Below are 17,209 nucleotides of genomic sequence, written 5' to 3' on the forward strand. Positions count from 1 at the left end.
ATGCAGAATTTAAAACAAAAATTGAAATCGGTTTAACCTTTAACTACACTCGCTGGCGTACTTTGTACGCCAGATATAAGAATTCTACTGGAAATATATTTAAAAATTTAATTTTTGACCTTGCTTATTTTTCTAACCTATCACTGGAATGTGCTTTACAATTTGAATTTGGTTTTAGTTTCGTTATAATCGGCTTTCTGGAAAGATCGTAATTTACATTTTATTATTTGTTGTTTCCGGTGGTGGACAATAGACCCCAGGATTATATTACTATAAGTCGTAATATAAGTACATATTTTAATTGTTTTTTAGTCATTATGGCAAAAAATATATTTTTCTTTGTAAACAATACTTTTTCTCCTGTAAAAAATCACATTTAAAAAATTTTTTTATTAGTAATTTTATTTATCATGGAATCCAGTTTTTCCACGATTCCAGTTATAAATCCCAATTGGCTTACTGGAAAGGAACTCCAAGTATTCACTGATGCCGAATAAGGTTTATAACAAACAACTAAGTGTATTTTTTCAAAAAAAAATTAAACAAATCCGCTGTTTTTAAGTGTATTTTCTTGTGGCGTACAAAGTACGCCACGCGTGTAGTTATGTTATAACTTGATGCGCGGGTAGTTAAAGGTTAAAGAAAAAACTTAAAATCGATAATTTTATCTTGCCAGTGAGACTACTGCCTCGAAAAAAAAAGTTATGTGTGAGAAACAACGAATCTATATCTATGTGGCGGAAACGAGAATGCTTAAATGGATTAGTGGAGTGTCAAAAAAGAATAGTGGAGACGTTCATCACTCAATACGAAGAATTTTTGATCTGCTAGTTCCTGGAACGAGTAGGAGAGGAAGACCAAAATGACCTGTGGGAAGACGCTTAGACAGGATATGTCGGTAAAGGGGCTGTTGAATAATATTGGTTATCAAAGGAACATGTTGGCAAAGGAACATAATCCCAGCCATGAAGGCGAAACAAAGATATATAAAATAGCCAAACAGAGAGCAAAGACAGCAAAAGATTTTAATCAGATTAGATGTATCCGAGATGAAAATAATAAAATACTAGTTCACGAAAAGGATGTCAATAATAGATGGAGAAAGTACTTTGACAGCTTATTAAATGAAGAATTAGACAGACAGCCTGTGGAGTCAACGGAGACAGTAGCAGCAATGGTCATCAAAATAACAAACGAGGAAGTGGCTCAAGCGCATCAAAAAATAAAGAAAGGAAAAGCGGTAGGACCAGATGATATTCCTGGGGAAGTATGGAAAGGATTGGGAGAGACAGGAACAAGGTGGCTAGCAGGTTTATTTAATAGAATTATGGAAGTTGGGCAAATGCCAGACGAATGGAGAAGCAGTATACTAGTACCTGTCTACAAAATCAAGGGAGATATACAGGAGTGTACAAACTACAGGGCTATAAAACTGCTTAGCCACACCATGAAAATATGGGAGAGAGTAATTAATAGACGGATACGTGAAGAGACCGACATATCCGAGAATCAATTTGGCTTTATGCAGGGCAGATCAACAACAGACGCAATTTTCATTATAAGGCAGTTGATGGGAAAATACAGGAGTAAAGAAACAAACGCTCATATGGTATTCATTGATCTTGAGAAAGCGTATGATAGAGTTCCTTGAGAGATCCTGTGGCGGGTACTCAATAAGAAAGGAGTCCCTGGTACATATGTAAAGATTGTGAGGGATATGTATGAGGGAGTAACGACTCGTGTTAGGACAGGTGTGGGAGAGACTGAAAAATTTCATGTGAAAGTAGGATTGCACCAAGGCTTGGTGCTTAGTCCGTATTTATTCTCATTAGTTCTGGACCAAATAATAGCGAAACTACAGGGTAACATTTCATGGTGCTTAATGTATGCTGATGATGTCGTGTTAGTAGGAAATAGTGAAAGAGACTTAGAAAAAAACTTTAACAGTGGACACTGCTCTGGAGGAAAAAGGTTTAAAACTTAGTAGGACAAAGACAGAGTATTTGGAATGTTCATTTAAAGATGGAGTTACTACAAATAAAATGATATCTTTGGATGGTGAACTGATTGTAAAAAGCAATAGTTTTAAGTAATTGGGATCGGTATTACAGAGAAATGGAGAAATAAATGGAGATGCATGCAGTAGAATTAGGGCTGGATGGATGAAGTGGAAGGAAGCGAGTGGTGTGTTGTGTGACAGAAAAGTTCCAATGAAGCTGAAAGGAAAATTCTATAAAACAGCCATAAGACCGGCTATGATGTACGGAACTGAATGTTGGGCAGTTAAAAAGAAAGATGAACAACGAATGCATGTGGTGGAGATGAGAATGCTTAGATGGATGAGCGGAGTGACAAGAAAGGATAAAATTAAACATGAGTATTAGGGGAAGTCTAGTTGTGGCACCAATTGATGCCAAAATGAGAGAGCATAGGTTGAGATGGTTTGGTCATGTTCAACGTCGAGACGTTAATCATCCAATACGAAGAGTAGCTGAAGTGCAGATTCCTGGAAGGAGTAGGAGAGGAAGACCAAAGAATACGTGGGGGGAGACGATTAGGCAGGACATGTTGGTAAAGGGGATTAATATTGATATGACCCAGGATAGAATTGTGTGAAGAAATGCAATTAGGGAAGCCGACCCCGCATAGGGATAAGGCAAAGATAATGATGATGATGACTATCAGTTTGCTATCACACATATACAGGGTGTTTCATTAATAACTGTCCATATCGTAACTGGAGGAACCTTAGCACAAAATACGAAGATTTAACCCAAAACACTTAAATAAAAAATTCTTTCTTACCGAGATACAGAGTGTTTTATTACAAATGTTCTAATTTTAGCCCATTGTTAAAGCACCTTTTAATATGTTTTGTTCAAACTTGACAAACAATTTACACATGTTAGGATACTTTAACTAGTGTTAAAAGATATTTTCCGCTGTTACCAGAGGCGTGCCGTAGGGATATATACTTAATTTTCGCCCCCTTTTCCCCCTCACAATCTACGTCACTGACGTAATAATTATTTCAGCATGTTTTTTGATTCCTTGTTACTTTTTACATATCATCCTTTTGTCTCATTGCGCTAAAGTAAGTAGTTTTCAAGTTATTTGCGTTTAAAGATAATGGATCCATAAGACTATGTGTATATATTTTAAACTACATTCAATAAGATTATGTGTCTAAAATACATAATTTTATTGAATCCATTACATTAAACCGCAAATAACTTGAAATCTACTTACCTTATCGCATTGAGACAACAGGATGATATTTACGTAAAAATAAGAAAGAATCAAAAAACATGCTGAAATGACTATTACGACTGTAAAGTAGATTGTAAGGGGGGAAAAGGGGCGAAAAGGCAGTATATATCCCTACAGCACGCCTCTGGTAACAGCTGAAAACTATCTTTTAACACTAGTTAAAGTATCCTAACATGTGTAAACTCTTTGTCAAGTTTGAACAAAAAGTATTAAAAGTTGCTTTAACAATGGGCTAAAATCCTTTTAGAACATTTGTAATAAAACACTCTGTATCTCGGTAAGGAAGAATATTTTATTTAAGTATGTATTTTGGGTTAAATCTTCGTATTTTGTGCTAAGGTTTCTCCAGTTACGATATGGACAATTGTTAATGAAACACTCTGTATAAACTTTTCAAAAAAATTATCAGTAGTAATTGCACAAGAGCTCTAAAATTATTGAATTTTTCCCTAGTGTCACTTTGACAGTTTTAATTTCACGAGCCGAAGGCGAGTGAAATTATTTCAAAGTGTGACGAGGGCAAAAATTCTATATTAATTTTAGAGATCGAGTGCAATTTGTTGCGATTATTTCATGAATAAAACTGTTCAAAACCAAAATTTTATTGTAATTTATTTATGTAAGTACAAATTAGTACAATTAAACACACAGTTTTTATAAATATTTCACGGTTGAAAGTCATCACTTTTATAATTTTTAAAACATTAATTGCCATTAATGTCACTGAATTTATTTTTTCGTAGCAACGAAGGGCATCTGACGTAATATACTTGACGACGGGCAATTATTAAAAATTATCGATTTAATTTAGATTTCTGTAGCTTTCTATTGGTCAGAATCTCCTATGAATGAAATAATCAGTAGTAATTACACAAGAGCTCTAAAATTATTGAATTTTTCCCGAGTGACACTTTGACAGTTTTAATTTCACGAGCCGAAGGCGAGTGAAATTATGTCTAAAGGTCACGAGAGCAAAAATTCTATATTAATTTTAGAGATTGAGTACAATTTGTTGCGATTATTTCATGAATAAAACTGTTCAACACCAAAATTTTATTGTAATTTATTTATGTAAGTATAAATTAGAACAATTAAACACAGAGTTGTTATAAATATTATTTTGACGGTTGAAAGTCATCACTTTTATAATTTTTAAAACATTAATTGTCATTAACGTCACTGAATGTATTTTTTCGTAGCAACGAAGGGCATCTGACGTAATATACTTGACGACGGGAAATTATCAGTAGTAATTGCACAAGAGCTCTGAAATTATTGAATTTTTCCCGAGTGACACTTTGACAGTTTTAATTTCACGAGCCGAAGGCGAGTGAAATTATGTCAAAGTGTCACGAGAGCAAAAATTCTATATTAATTTCAGAGGTCGAGTGCAATTTGTTGCGATTATTTCATGAATAAAACTGTTCAAAACCAAAATTTTATTTTAATTTATTTATGTAAGTACCATTAAACACATAGTTTTTATAAATATTTGACGATTGAAAGTCATCACTTTTATAATTTTTAAAACATTAATTGTCATTGTCACTGAATGTATTTTTTCGTAGCAACGAAGGGCATCTGACGTTATATACTTAACGACGGGAGATTATCAAAAATTATCGATTTAATTCAGATTTCTGTAGCTTTCTATTGGTCAGAATCTCCTATGAATGAAATGATCAAAAATTATCCGGTATAATATCACAAGAGAGTGAGAATAAATTGAAAATAATGCGACAGTTTTTCGAAAATTTGTTGTCTGGCAATAGACACGAGAGCCCGCAGGGCTCGAGTGGCTATTTCCCAGTGACAACAAATTTGTGTAAAAATAAAGCATTATTTTCTTATTTATTCTTACTGTCGTGTGATATTCGTAAGATTATTTTTTAATACGTATATTATGGATATTTTCTTGAAATGTGACAGTTGTCAAAACTAGGAAACTGGTAGCCATTAAACAGAAACAATCTACTTAAAAAAATTCTATCGGTAATTTTCTACAGTAGATAATTCTCAGTATAATTTTAATCTGATTGGACAGAATTAAACACGTGATCAAATATCTTTGTATACGATTGGAAGTTAAAATCATCAAAAAATAATCGATTTAATTTAGATTTATGTAGCTTTCTATTGATCAGAATCTCCTATGAATGAAATAATCAAAAAAATACTGGAGACTAAGTTAGACTTCTATCAGTCTAGCGAACAAGCTGGATTTAGATGTGTATATAGCACTAACGACCACTTACTTGTAATAAAAAACCTAATAGAGAAGTCTGCGGAATACAACAAACTATTGGCACTGATAGTCGTGGACTACGAGAAAGAATTCGATACCATAAGCCAGCAGAGAATGTTAAAATCATTTACAGAATGCCGAACATACCATCGCTACACTAACATGATCAAATATATCTACCAAGAGGCAACGGCTAACGTAAGACTGTCTCAACAACAAACAAATAAATTCTGTATACAGCGAGGAATACGGCAAGGAGACACCCTCACCAAAGCTATTCACAATCCTTTTAGAACACACTTTTAAGAAGGCACACCTGAACGAATATGGTATAAACATAAATGGAGAGAAGCTCAGTCATTTGAGATTCGCAGATGACATCGTCCTTATAGCCGATCGTACGGATGATGCAATAATAATGTTGAACAAATTATATCACGCTTCCTTTGAGGTTGGACTAAAGATTAACATCAACAAGACGCAAATAATGACTAATCTGGTGCTAAATCGTAATATATTTGTTGATGGAATGGATATTAAGCAGACTGTCTCTTAAAAGTATTTGGGACATGAAATTCGGCTGGGAAGAGATAACCAGACTTGCGAGCTCCCACGTCGCATAGGATTAGCCTGGACAGCGTTTGGTAAACGGAACTGTGTAAAAAGACAAAGTTTTCACTCTAATGGCATATAAAACAACATAATGCTATTCTACATCGCACCAGAATGAAAACAATGGGAACCTTCTCTGGTTACACCTCCGAGGCTTCTACAATTTGCAAGCCATACGGATGCTAAGTCTAAGGAAGATAAGGGAATTCTACAATTTACAATTCACGTCCCATCTGCTCAGTGCGGTAAAGTTTCAACGAGAATGGTTCCCTTCGTACTCCAATCAGAGTAAATATAAATCAAAAATGAATAACCAGTTTCAATTTCGTTGCAAAACGAAAATACAGCCGAACCATATTCTAGTTCAATCAGAGAGTGCAGCAAGCACCTCTATCGGTTTCGAAACTTATTAGTCTCTCATCAGGAGGCGCATATGCTGCTCTCTCTGATCCAACCAAAACAAACCACAGCGTGCTGTCTCGGATTGCAACGAACGAAATGGCATAGATGCCCTAGCGGCAACTGCTAGCAAAAAGACTAAGTTTTCACTCTAATGGCATATAAAACAACATAATGCTATTCTACATCCCACCAGAATGAAAACAATGGGAACCTTCTCTGGTTACACCTCCGAGGCTTCTACAATTTGCAAGCCATACGGATGTAACCAGTGGTGTAACCAGAGAAGGTTCCCATTGTTTTCATTCTGGTGGAATGTAGAATAGCATTATGGTGTTTTATATGCCATTAGACTGAAAACTTAGTCTTTTTGCTAGCAGTTGCCGCTAGGGCATATATGCCATTTCGTTCGTTGCAATCCGGCACTGCAAGCTGTGGTTTGTTTTGGTTGGATCAGAGAGAGCAGCATATGTGCCTCCTGATGAGAGACTAATAAGTTTCGAAACCGGTAGAGGTGCTTGCTGCACTCTCTGATTGGACTAGAATATAGTTCGGCTGTATTTTCGTTTTGCAACGAAATTGAAAATGGTTATTCATTTTTGAACTATGTATTTAAATCGGACTTGCCCATATGCTTCAAAAGGAAGATCTTTGACCAGTGTGTGTTGCCTGTACTAACTTATGTAGCCGAAACATTATCACTAACCAAAAACGTAGTGAACAAGATTCGCGTAACCCAGAGGGCTATGGAGCGCCAGATGTAAGATGGTAACAGACGCTGATGGACAGAGCTAAGGAAGCATTATCTCCAGCAGTGGGCGCGTACGGATTGATGATGATGATGATGACCCTCGAAAAATCAAATACACGCACCAAAAAAAAAAATATAAAAATACGTCAAGGTACCGAATGCACAAAAGTGCGTACTCCACCACCCCTCTGGCCTATTAACTATTATTCCAAACGAAAGCAACCATAATTCCATACAAATAACAAAATAAATTTCCCATAACTGACATGTCTTTGTATCACAACAGACGCCTAGACGCGACGAAGCCCATTAGTATATTAGACTGTCCAAATTCCATTCTATCCATCCTCTACAAATCCTCATATATGAGGGTAAAAGGAAATAATCGAAATTAAAAAGAATATTCCGGTAGAAATTATTAACTGTTGTTAGTGGAGGTGTGGCTAAGATTGAATAAATGCGTGTTCGAAGGTTTTCCGTGATTCAGATTCAATCCTTTTCACCCTGCGATCCTTTTAACAATCTCAGAAATTAAGTGAAGTGTAGGAATTTTTGCATTGGTCTGTTGAATTTTTGGTTTTCATTGTCTAATAATTAGTGTTTAAGAATTGCTCTGTGATTTACGCAAAAAGTGCTGTTTAGGTTTTGATTAAAAAGTTATTATTATCAATAAGTAAGAATAAAGTGACAAATGTGTTTTAAAATAGATCTGTAAGTATATGATTTTATGTATTTGGTATAATTTCTGCTTTATATTATAAACATTCTCCATTTTCTTTGGAAACTACTTTGTCAATTTTCACAACTAATTTGATCCTAAAATTTTTAAATATATATAAAATATCTATTATATATTATATAAAGCATTTAACTCTCACCAAACATATAAAATCTTTCAAAATCTAGTAGTTTATTGGAATCCTTCGCTTTTTCATTATTTTAATTTGCCTCTTTGTATACTCAGTGACATTAGAAGTGTTACACCCAGAAGGAATTATTTCTTGAACTTAATGTTTTGGCAGCACAATGACTATATTTAAAGCATGCTATGATAACAATATCAATGTTTTATCTTTTATAGTTTTTGTAAAAATAAAGTTTTATCTTTAAATTTTTTTGTGAAAAGACCCATTTATGAAGACCGGTTGGTACATAAATTTTAAGTTTTTATTTCTCAGTCTAATTGTATTCAATGCAAGAATGTGTCTCGAGTTCGAAAACACCAAAATTACCACCATTTTAGCAATTTTGACAGGGGTAGAATTATTGCCTATAGAGATATGGGTTTGTCGTATGACGAGATTGGCCGTCGTGTTAATTGTACGGCAATGACAGTTATGCGAGTATGTCGTGTGTGGACAAACGAAAGTAGAGAAACACGAAGAAGACCAACTGGTCAACCGAGGTGTACCACAGGGCGTCAAGATGGGCGCTTTAGACTACTGGCTCTGCGAGACCGTTTTGCTACTACGCGTCAAATCTCTGATCAATGGTTTGGAGTAGAAGGTAGACTTGTTACTATAATATGTACCCTATACCGTAGCATTCGAGCCTTTGGACTGTTGTCATTCCTCCCACGACGAGTGCTTCCTTTGACTGCGGACCACTGTCATCATCGTTGGAATTGGTGCAGAGAACGGCAGCATTGGGTGGCAGAATGGCATAATGCAGCATTCAGCGATGAATCGCGATTTGTTTATGACACCACTTTTGTTTATTCGAGGTAGTATGACAGATGCGCGTTAAGTTGATGACATCTTACAAACCACTTTAGTGCTTTATCTAGACGGCCGTCGAAACGCCCCTTTTCAGGAAGACAACGCGCATCCCCATATTGCTCGTCGAACTACAAGAAGCTGGCCTTAATTTTTTGCCGTGGCTACCCCGTTCAGTGGGTTTAAATCCAATCGAACATGTGTGGGATATGATGGGGTGGAGACTGTCCACTTTACAACATCCTCCACAAACTCTGGCACAGTTAATCCATGAAATTCTAGTTGCTTGGAACGAGGTGCCTCAAGCAGACATCGATCATCTCATTTTGTCAATACCCCGTTCAGTGGGTTTAATGCCCATCGACCATGTGTGGGATATGATGGGGAGGAGACTGTTCACTTTGCAACATCCTCCACAGACTCTGGCACAGTTAATCCATGAAATTCAAGTTGCTTGGAAAGAGGTGCCTCAAGCAGACATCGATCATCTCATTTTGTCAATGCCCAGACGTATACAGAAGTGTTTTAAGCTAGGGGGTCGCCAAACACATTATTATTTTTTTTTTGATTATATGTCAATCAAAAGTCTTGCCAATGTTATCGTTTCATTCTTGATGAAAATGTACCATGTTGCCAAAAAATTAAGTTCCAGAAATGATTTTTTCTGGGTGTAAGACTTCTAATGTCACTGAGTATATTTAAAAGTTTGAAGGTTGTTAAATACAATGATCCATTAAGTTAACGAAACACTTCTTTGAATGAGCTAAAATTTTTTAAGAATGATGAAATAAATGCTGACAATTTTTGTAAGCATTTATTTATTTACAAAAGCTTAACAGGCCTAATATAATAGAATAATATAACACAATTAGGTAATGAACAGGGCCAATACTCACAATCTATTTATTTTTATTAGATGTTAGACAATGGCGACTGGTTTCGGGACTTACATTATTGTGTTGTATTATTACATTATGTCCCATCTTAAGCCCAGTAATAAAGAGAGATCTCCCCAAGGAAAGATCTGCTCCTCAGTTTTCAGGGTGGAAATGTTAATTTCAAATGTGTGTGTGTGTGTTAAATTAAAACTTGTATCCAGCTAGTGTATGGCTGTAAGATAGGGGATGTACTGTTTTATTTTTATGTGTGTACTACTATATGTAGTATGTTATAGCTGTAATTGTTACTTTAAATATTGAATCCAGAAATATGGCAGGATGTTCCAGATAGTTAAAATGTGTAAAAAACAAATAATATGGAAATTTTACTACACAAAATTGGAAGAACACACTTTTTAATATTTAAATTTTACTTGGAGGCCATAATATGCTTCTGGTGGTTTTGGTTTCGGCTTTGAATTAGATCAGAATTAGATGTAGAAATTTTTAAGTCTTTTGTAGAAGCAGCCAAATTGGCTCTTTACAGATTCCATCTTGGAGGGAGAGTGTGGATGTGACATAGGTATTAATTTCAAAGAGTATATGCTGGGCTGAGTATGGTTGCGGACGTGAGGAAAGGTTAAGGAACTTTTTGTGCACATGATTAGGAATGAACTGTTGACTTGATGAAAGCGAAACATAGAACTGCGTCATATTTTTTTCAGGTAGCCTATCTAAAAGAGCTCTTCCCTTTAGCATTCGATATAATGTAAATACGTTATGCTTAGCTATCCATATAATCAGGTTAACTGGGTCTTTATATTTATAAAAACAATATGACATATTTACAGGGTGAACCAACTTCGCCACAACCATCGAACGATCGTCTATCTGTCACATTTGCAGATGAATCTATAAGTGAGAATACTCCAAGAATAAACTTTTTCAATCCGTTAGTCATAACGATGGATATCATCAACGCACACGGTATGCATACAGGTAATTTAATAATAATATCAAAAAGTTAATCACTATTTTTTAAAGCTAGTATTGACCAGATCACAGAATAAAGTATATTGTAATAAAGCCACTAATCTGTTAGAATATTTGTTACTAAGGTCTATTGATGAAGGCTCCATCGAACGCCTTCGTGTTTTCTTCGTGGTAGCACAAGGGATACTGGTGAATGGTACAGTAACCCTCCTTTCACACACTAAGGGCTGTTTCACATTAAAAGAATTTAAACGTGCGAGGGTTAGAACGCACGACGACATTCCAATGGTGGCTAATGTAATCATATGGAGCCTTTCTCACTAGATGGTGGTTGGAACGTTCGGTAAAGTCGCTGTGTTTATGCCGTCCTCGCTTACAAAAACAGACGGCAGCCGTGCCGTCTTTACGCACTCAGTAGCATAGGGGACTTAATGCATCCTTTCATATGATACTGTCGTTCAGTCGCACGAAGGTATTTTCTTTGGTTGTTTGGTACATTATTTTCATTTACACTTTGTGGCTGTTTGAAGTAGGTGCATATATTTTATATTATGATGTCTCAGATGGATAGTGAAATATTAATAACATTAATTGAAGCTAGGCCTGTTCTTTGGGACAAAACAACAGAAATATATAAAGATAGAAACTTGACGAGAAATGCTTGGAATGGTGTATGCCGTGCACTTAACAGTGAATTTGACCGACTAGGTGATAAATAAAAAAACACATTTGGTAAGTACAGCAAAATTATTTATATGTTACTGATAACAACAATAATTAAAACTGCTAAGTATATTATAATGAACTTTATTTTACATAGTTTCAATTAACGTTGAGTATAGAGGGTGTACACAAAGCGTACCAATACTCATACGCTTATGAAACGCACCTGGCGACTTCTTCAACTTGTCTTGAGTGAAATGTCTTTAATCTTTTCTATCAGCCTCTCTTGGCTAACTCTTGTTTTTTTCCGACCCCGAATGGCGATTAGGTTTCCGAAGGCAGACGGGTCACTATATTTCTTTCTACTACAGATTCTTCCCTATACACCTTACCCAACAAAATATGGAGAAAACCAGCAAAAAACCCGTAAGTTAAGGTGGAAGCTATCGTGCTAAAAACTGAATGGTCGCACGTCACGCGGCCGCTAACGATGCTCTTGGGACACCGGGCGAAATCCCATTGAAAATTAGCCTTGTTCCTGTACGCGGGGCTCTACAGGAATCGACAACGATCCCCAGCTACTCGTGGGAATAAATATGAATACTCACCAACATGCAAGGCAAGCACGGTGTTTAAATGCCACAAACCCGACCAGTGTAAACCAACCCTATTCAAAGTGCGTCAAAAATATAAACCTCAACATCGCCACATATAATGCTCGGTCGCTCTCTACCGAAGAAAGGTTCGAAGAAATGGAGGAAGAACTTTCAAAAGTGAATTGGGATATTGTGGGTATCAGCGAAGTTAGAAAAAAAGGAGAGAATCTTATCTCACTCCCATCAGGCCATCTGTGGTACTACAAAGGAGAAGAGGAATCGACAGTCGGAGGAGTCGGCTTCTTTGTTCACAAAAGAATTGCGAACAGAATTGTGTCAATAAACCAAATATCAACAAGGGTGGTCTACTTAAACATCAAAATGAGCACCAGATATATCCTAAAGTTCATTCAAGTATACGCACCTACTACAGGCCATTCAGATAAAGAAGTCCAAATATTCTACGACCAAATATCCTGTGCAATCAAGGAAAATCCTGGCCACTTCTTAATAATAGGCGGTGATTTCAACGCCAAAATAGGTACCAAGGAAGACCCCTCTGAAATAATATTGGGAAATTTTGGAACCGAAGGCAGAAATGATAGAGGCAAACAACTGTTAACTTTTCTTTTGGAAAACAATCTCTATCAAATGAACAGCTTCTTTAAAAAGAAAAAACACAGAAGATGGACCTGGGAAAGTCCAGATGGAAAAACAAGGAACGAAATCGACTATTTCTTAACAAATAAAAAAGAATTATTTAAAGACGTAAATGTGTTAAACCAGTTCAGCACAAGCAGTGATCACAGGTTAGTAAGAACTAAAATAACGGTATCGATCGAAAAGGAAAGACTCAAAATGATAAATAAGAAACACCCAAAGAAATGGGTAAAACCAACTAATATTCAGGAGTTCGAAAAATATATTAATGATACATTGAAAGATACAACAACAACAGACATTAATATACTGAACAAGCAAATAATCACCACAATACAACAGGCTCAAACTAAATACTGTCCAACAAACCAAAAAGATGAAAAACTAAGTCAACCTACTAAAACCCTTATAGAACTAAGACGACAGATGAAAGGAGATACAAGTTCCAGCAAAGAAGCGCTAAATCAAATAAATAAGTCTATCACAAAGTCAATAAGAAAAGACATAAGAAACTACAATGTAGAAAAAACAAAACAAGCAATAGAGCAAAATAAGAACATGAAAGTTTTGAAGAACGTAAGCGTACAAAAAGAAAAATAGAAATCAACAAACTAAGAAACAGAACTGGAAAAGAAACTACAAACAGAGATGAAATATTAACAATAGTCGAAGAGTTCTACACAGAGTTATACAAATCAAGAAAAAAAGATGACAATGCGCAACCTCCAATTACAGTAAAAACTGGGGTATTAAATCAAGGATCGGATTTAATGCCCGATATAACAAAATCAGAAATCAAAGAGGCTCTGAAGAAAATGAAAAATAATTGAACCCCAGGTGAAGATGGAATAGTATCAGAAGCACTAAAAATTGGAGGAAATATACTACTTGAAAAAATTAAACAACTTTTCAATATCTGCCTTCACAACGCCAATATTCCAACAGACTGGAACAACGCTACTATGATTCTATTACACAAAGCAGGAGACAAAGCCAATTTAGAGAATTACAGACCGATTAGCCTCCTCAGCCATTTATATAAGTTATTTACGCGAATAATAGTTAAGAGAATGGAAAGAAAGTTAGAGACTTATCAACCAAGAGAACAGGCAGGATTCCGAAAAAATTACGGAACAAATGACCGTCTACAAAGTATAAAAACCCTGATAGAGAAAGTAGTGGAATACAATAAACCCCTAGTTCTAGTTTTTATCGATTTTCATAAAGCCTTTGACACAGTTGAACTTAGCAAAATATTACAGGCGCTTAAAGAATGCAGGCTAGATTATAGGTATACAAAATTATTACACAAAATATACTTACAGTCAACAACCACTGTCAAATTACATACTAACAGTAATCGCATAAAAATAGAACGGGGGGTTAGACAAGGAGACCCAATGTCACCTAAACTTTTTAATACGGTCTTAGAACATGCTTCCAAGAGTTTGGATTGGATGACAAAGGGAATAAAAATAGATGGAGAATACCTAAACAACTTACGTTTCGCCGATGATATAGTCATAGTAGCTGAGGATCTAGGTATGGCAAGAGAGATGGTACAAGAACTCGTTGCTACAGAAAATGTAGGTTTAAATATAAACATCTCAAAAACAAAAATAATGACAAATTTGGTACCCAACCAGAACATCAGTATTGGTGGGAAGGAAATAGAACTCGTAGATAGATATAAATACCTGGGACATGAAATTACGATTGGCAGGGATAACCAGACTCATGAGCTGAAGAGAAGAATCGGTCTTGGGTGGGCAGCATTTGGAAAACTGAGAGAAACTTTTAAAAGTGAGTTACCCACATGTCTAAAGAGAAAGGTATTCGATCAGTGCGTCCTCCCAGTCTTGACGTACGGATCAGAAACACTTACCTTAACTAAAGCCTCGGCTACCAAACTAAGAGTCACGCAGAGAAGAATGGAGCGGTCAATGTTAGGAATAATTTTGCGAGACAAAATCAGAAACGAAGAAATCAGGAGAAGAACAAAGGTGACTGACGTCATCGAGAGGATAGCCAGGTTGAAGTGGAGATGGGCAGGACACGTAGCCAGAATGACAGATGGGCGATGGACGAAGACGTTATTGGAATGGAGGCCAAGAGAAGACAAGAGAAGCGTCGGTCGACCGCCTACAAGATGGACTGACGACTTAAGAAAGGTAAATAAAAACTGGATGAGGGCGGCGCAGGATAGATGGGTTTGGAAACGAGGGGAGGAGGCCTATGTTCAGCAGTGGACTTTTGAGGCTGGATGATGATAGAGGGTGTTCCATCAATATGTGTGAATATAAAAATATATAAATCGTATCTTTTTGCGTTAATAGGATAGACTCAATGAATTCGGTTCCTCTTATTTCTCTTTCTTCGACAATAAAGTAACCACAACGCTATAATTTGATTTCGCTCCATATAATATCTTAATACCTTTTATTCAACGAAATTATATTTAGTTTATAAAGTAAACGACTCGGTGAAGACTGGAGTAGGGCGGCGGTCACGTCTCGTGTGAAATTATCTAAAAACAACATTTAAAACGGGGAAAACAACATTTAAAAATGAGTGAATGACAGAGGGTCTTTTAAATCCTGTACATGAAAAACATAGATTGTAATGTTGTTCTGAAGTTGTTTCCTTGTGGATTTTTTGTAATAAACTATTCTAAATAGGAAATAAGCCACAATTTAACTAAAAAATAATACGCCCAAATCGGATGTCGAAACGTTAATAAAATCATTTTTTTAGTTCTATTGTGGCTTATTTCCCATTTAGAATAGTTTAATACATAGATTGTATAAGCTAATCCAAGAACCCACAAACACCGTAGAAAGACGATTATAAAAACAAATTAAGACTTTTAATTAAAAACATAAGAAATAAAAACTGACAAAATAGAAATTGCAAATGAATTAAATACGCATTACAGTACATTAGGACAAAAGTATGGACAAAAAATACCCATTTGTAATGATACATCGTAATGATATATATCAGGATATAGAGGGTATTCCATCAATATGTGTGAATATAAAAATATATAAATCGTATCTTTTTGCGTTAATAGGATGGACTCAATGAATTCGGTTCCTCTTATTTCTCTTTCTTCGACGATAAAGTAACCGCAACGGTATAATTTGATTTCGCTCCATATAATATAACAATACCTTTTATTCAACGAAATTATATTTAGTTTATAAAGTAAACGACTTGGTAAAGACTGGAGTAGGGCGGCGGTCACTTCTCATGTGAAATTATCTAAAAACAACATTTAAAACGAGGAAAACAACATTTAAAAATGAGTGAATGACAGAGGGTCTTTTAAATTTTGTACATGAAAAACATAGATTGTAATGTTGTTCTGAAGTTGTTTCCTTGTGGAATTTTTGTAATAAACTATTCTAAATGGGAAATAAGCCAGAATTTAACTAAAAAATAATTCTATTAACGTTTCGACGCCCAAATCGGATGTCGAAACGTTAATAAAATAATTTTTTTTGTTCAATTGTGGCTAATTTCCCATTTAGAATAGTTTATTACATAGATTGTATGAGCTAATCCAAGAACCCACAAATAACTTAGTAGAAAAACGATTATAAAAACAAATTTAGACTTTTAATTAAAAACATAAGAAATAATAACTGACAAAATAGAAATTGCAAATGAATTAAATACGCATTACAGTACATTAGGACAAAAGTATGGACAAAAAATACCCATTTGTAATGATACATCGTAATGATATAGATATATATCAGACATCGTATCATGTGCCTACCTCAGCCACAAAGTGTAAATAAAAATAATATACCAAACAACACAGCAAAATATGATCGTGCGACTCAATTATTATTGTGTGAAAAGGACAATTGCTTCAAAACTACCGCACGAGAAAACCCTCGCACGTTCAAAATTCTTATAATGTGAAACAGTCCTACAGAATTTGAACGTGCGATCACTAGAACGCACGATGACATTCCAATGGTGGCTCAAGCAATCCCATGGTAATTTTCACATTACACCGAATGTTCCAACCACCGTGTAATGAGAAAGGTACAATAGGATTGCTCGAGCCACTATAAAAATGCCATGGTGAGTTCTAACCCTCGCACGTTTCAAATTCTTAGTGTGTGAAAGGAGTGTAAAGGTGGCATCCATAGCTGTGGTACTAGTAGCCGTTTTCATTTTTTCATGTTTGATTTTCTACTATTTATACTCCTTATCCACATGTTTTGTGATTTTATGTGATTATGGTTTCTATGGTAAATTACACGATACACGTAAATTATTATGTAGTCATACTAGTCCTGTCGCCAAGGGGGTACAACGGCCTCCTGTATTCAGATGGACTTACCCAAGTTTTTTTATGTATTTTGACCTGTAGAACACGAATTTTTTGGGTAACAGTTGATCCGGATGTC

At 35.5% G+C, this 17,209-nt stretch overlaps 1 protein-coding gene across 3 annotated transcripts in view; it reads left to right on the forward strand.

Annotated features, from left to right (window-relative positions):
- Positions 1–17,209, forward strand: part of LOC126890744 (transmembrane channel-like protein) — a 164,957-nt gene that overhangs the window by 7,851 nt on the left and 139,897 nt on the right. Inside the window, exons 1-2 of one of the 3 annotated variants that reach the window (XM_050659916.1) lie at positions 7,734–7,988; positions 10,722–10,869. In XM_050659916.1, the coding sequence (XP_050515873.1) occupies positions 10,836–10,869 (34 nt within the window). In that variant the 5' untranslated portion in view covers positions 7,734–7,988; positions 10,722–10,835. Of the gene's footprint in view, positions 1–7,733; positions 7,989–10,721; positions 10,870–17,209 lie in introns of those variants that run through there. The other 2 variants (XM_050659914.1, XM_050659915.1) reach the window with 2 other exon arrangements.

The sequence above is a fragment of the Diabrotica virgifera genome, chromosome 8 (assembly GCF_917563875.1).
Source record: "Diabrotica virgifera virgifera chromosome 8, PGI_DIABVI_V3a".
Lineage (NCBI taxonomy): Eukaryota > Metazoa > Arthropoda > Insecta > Coleoptera > Chrysomelidae > Diabrotica > Diabrotica virgifera.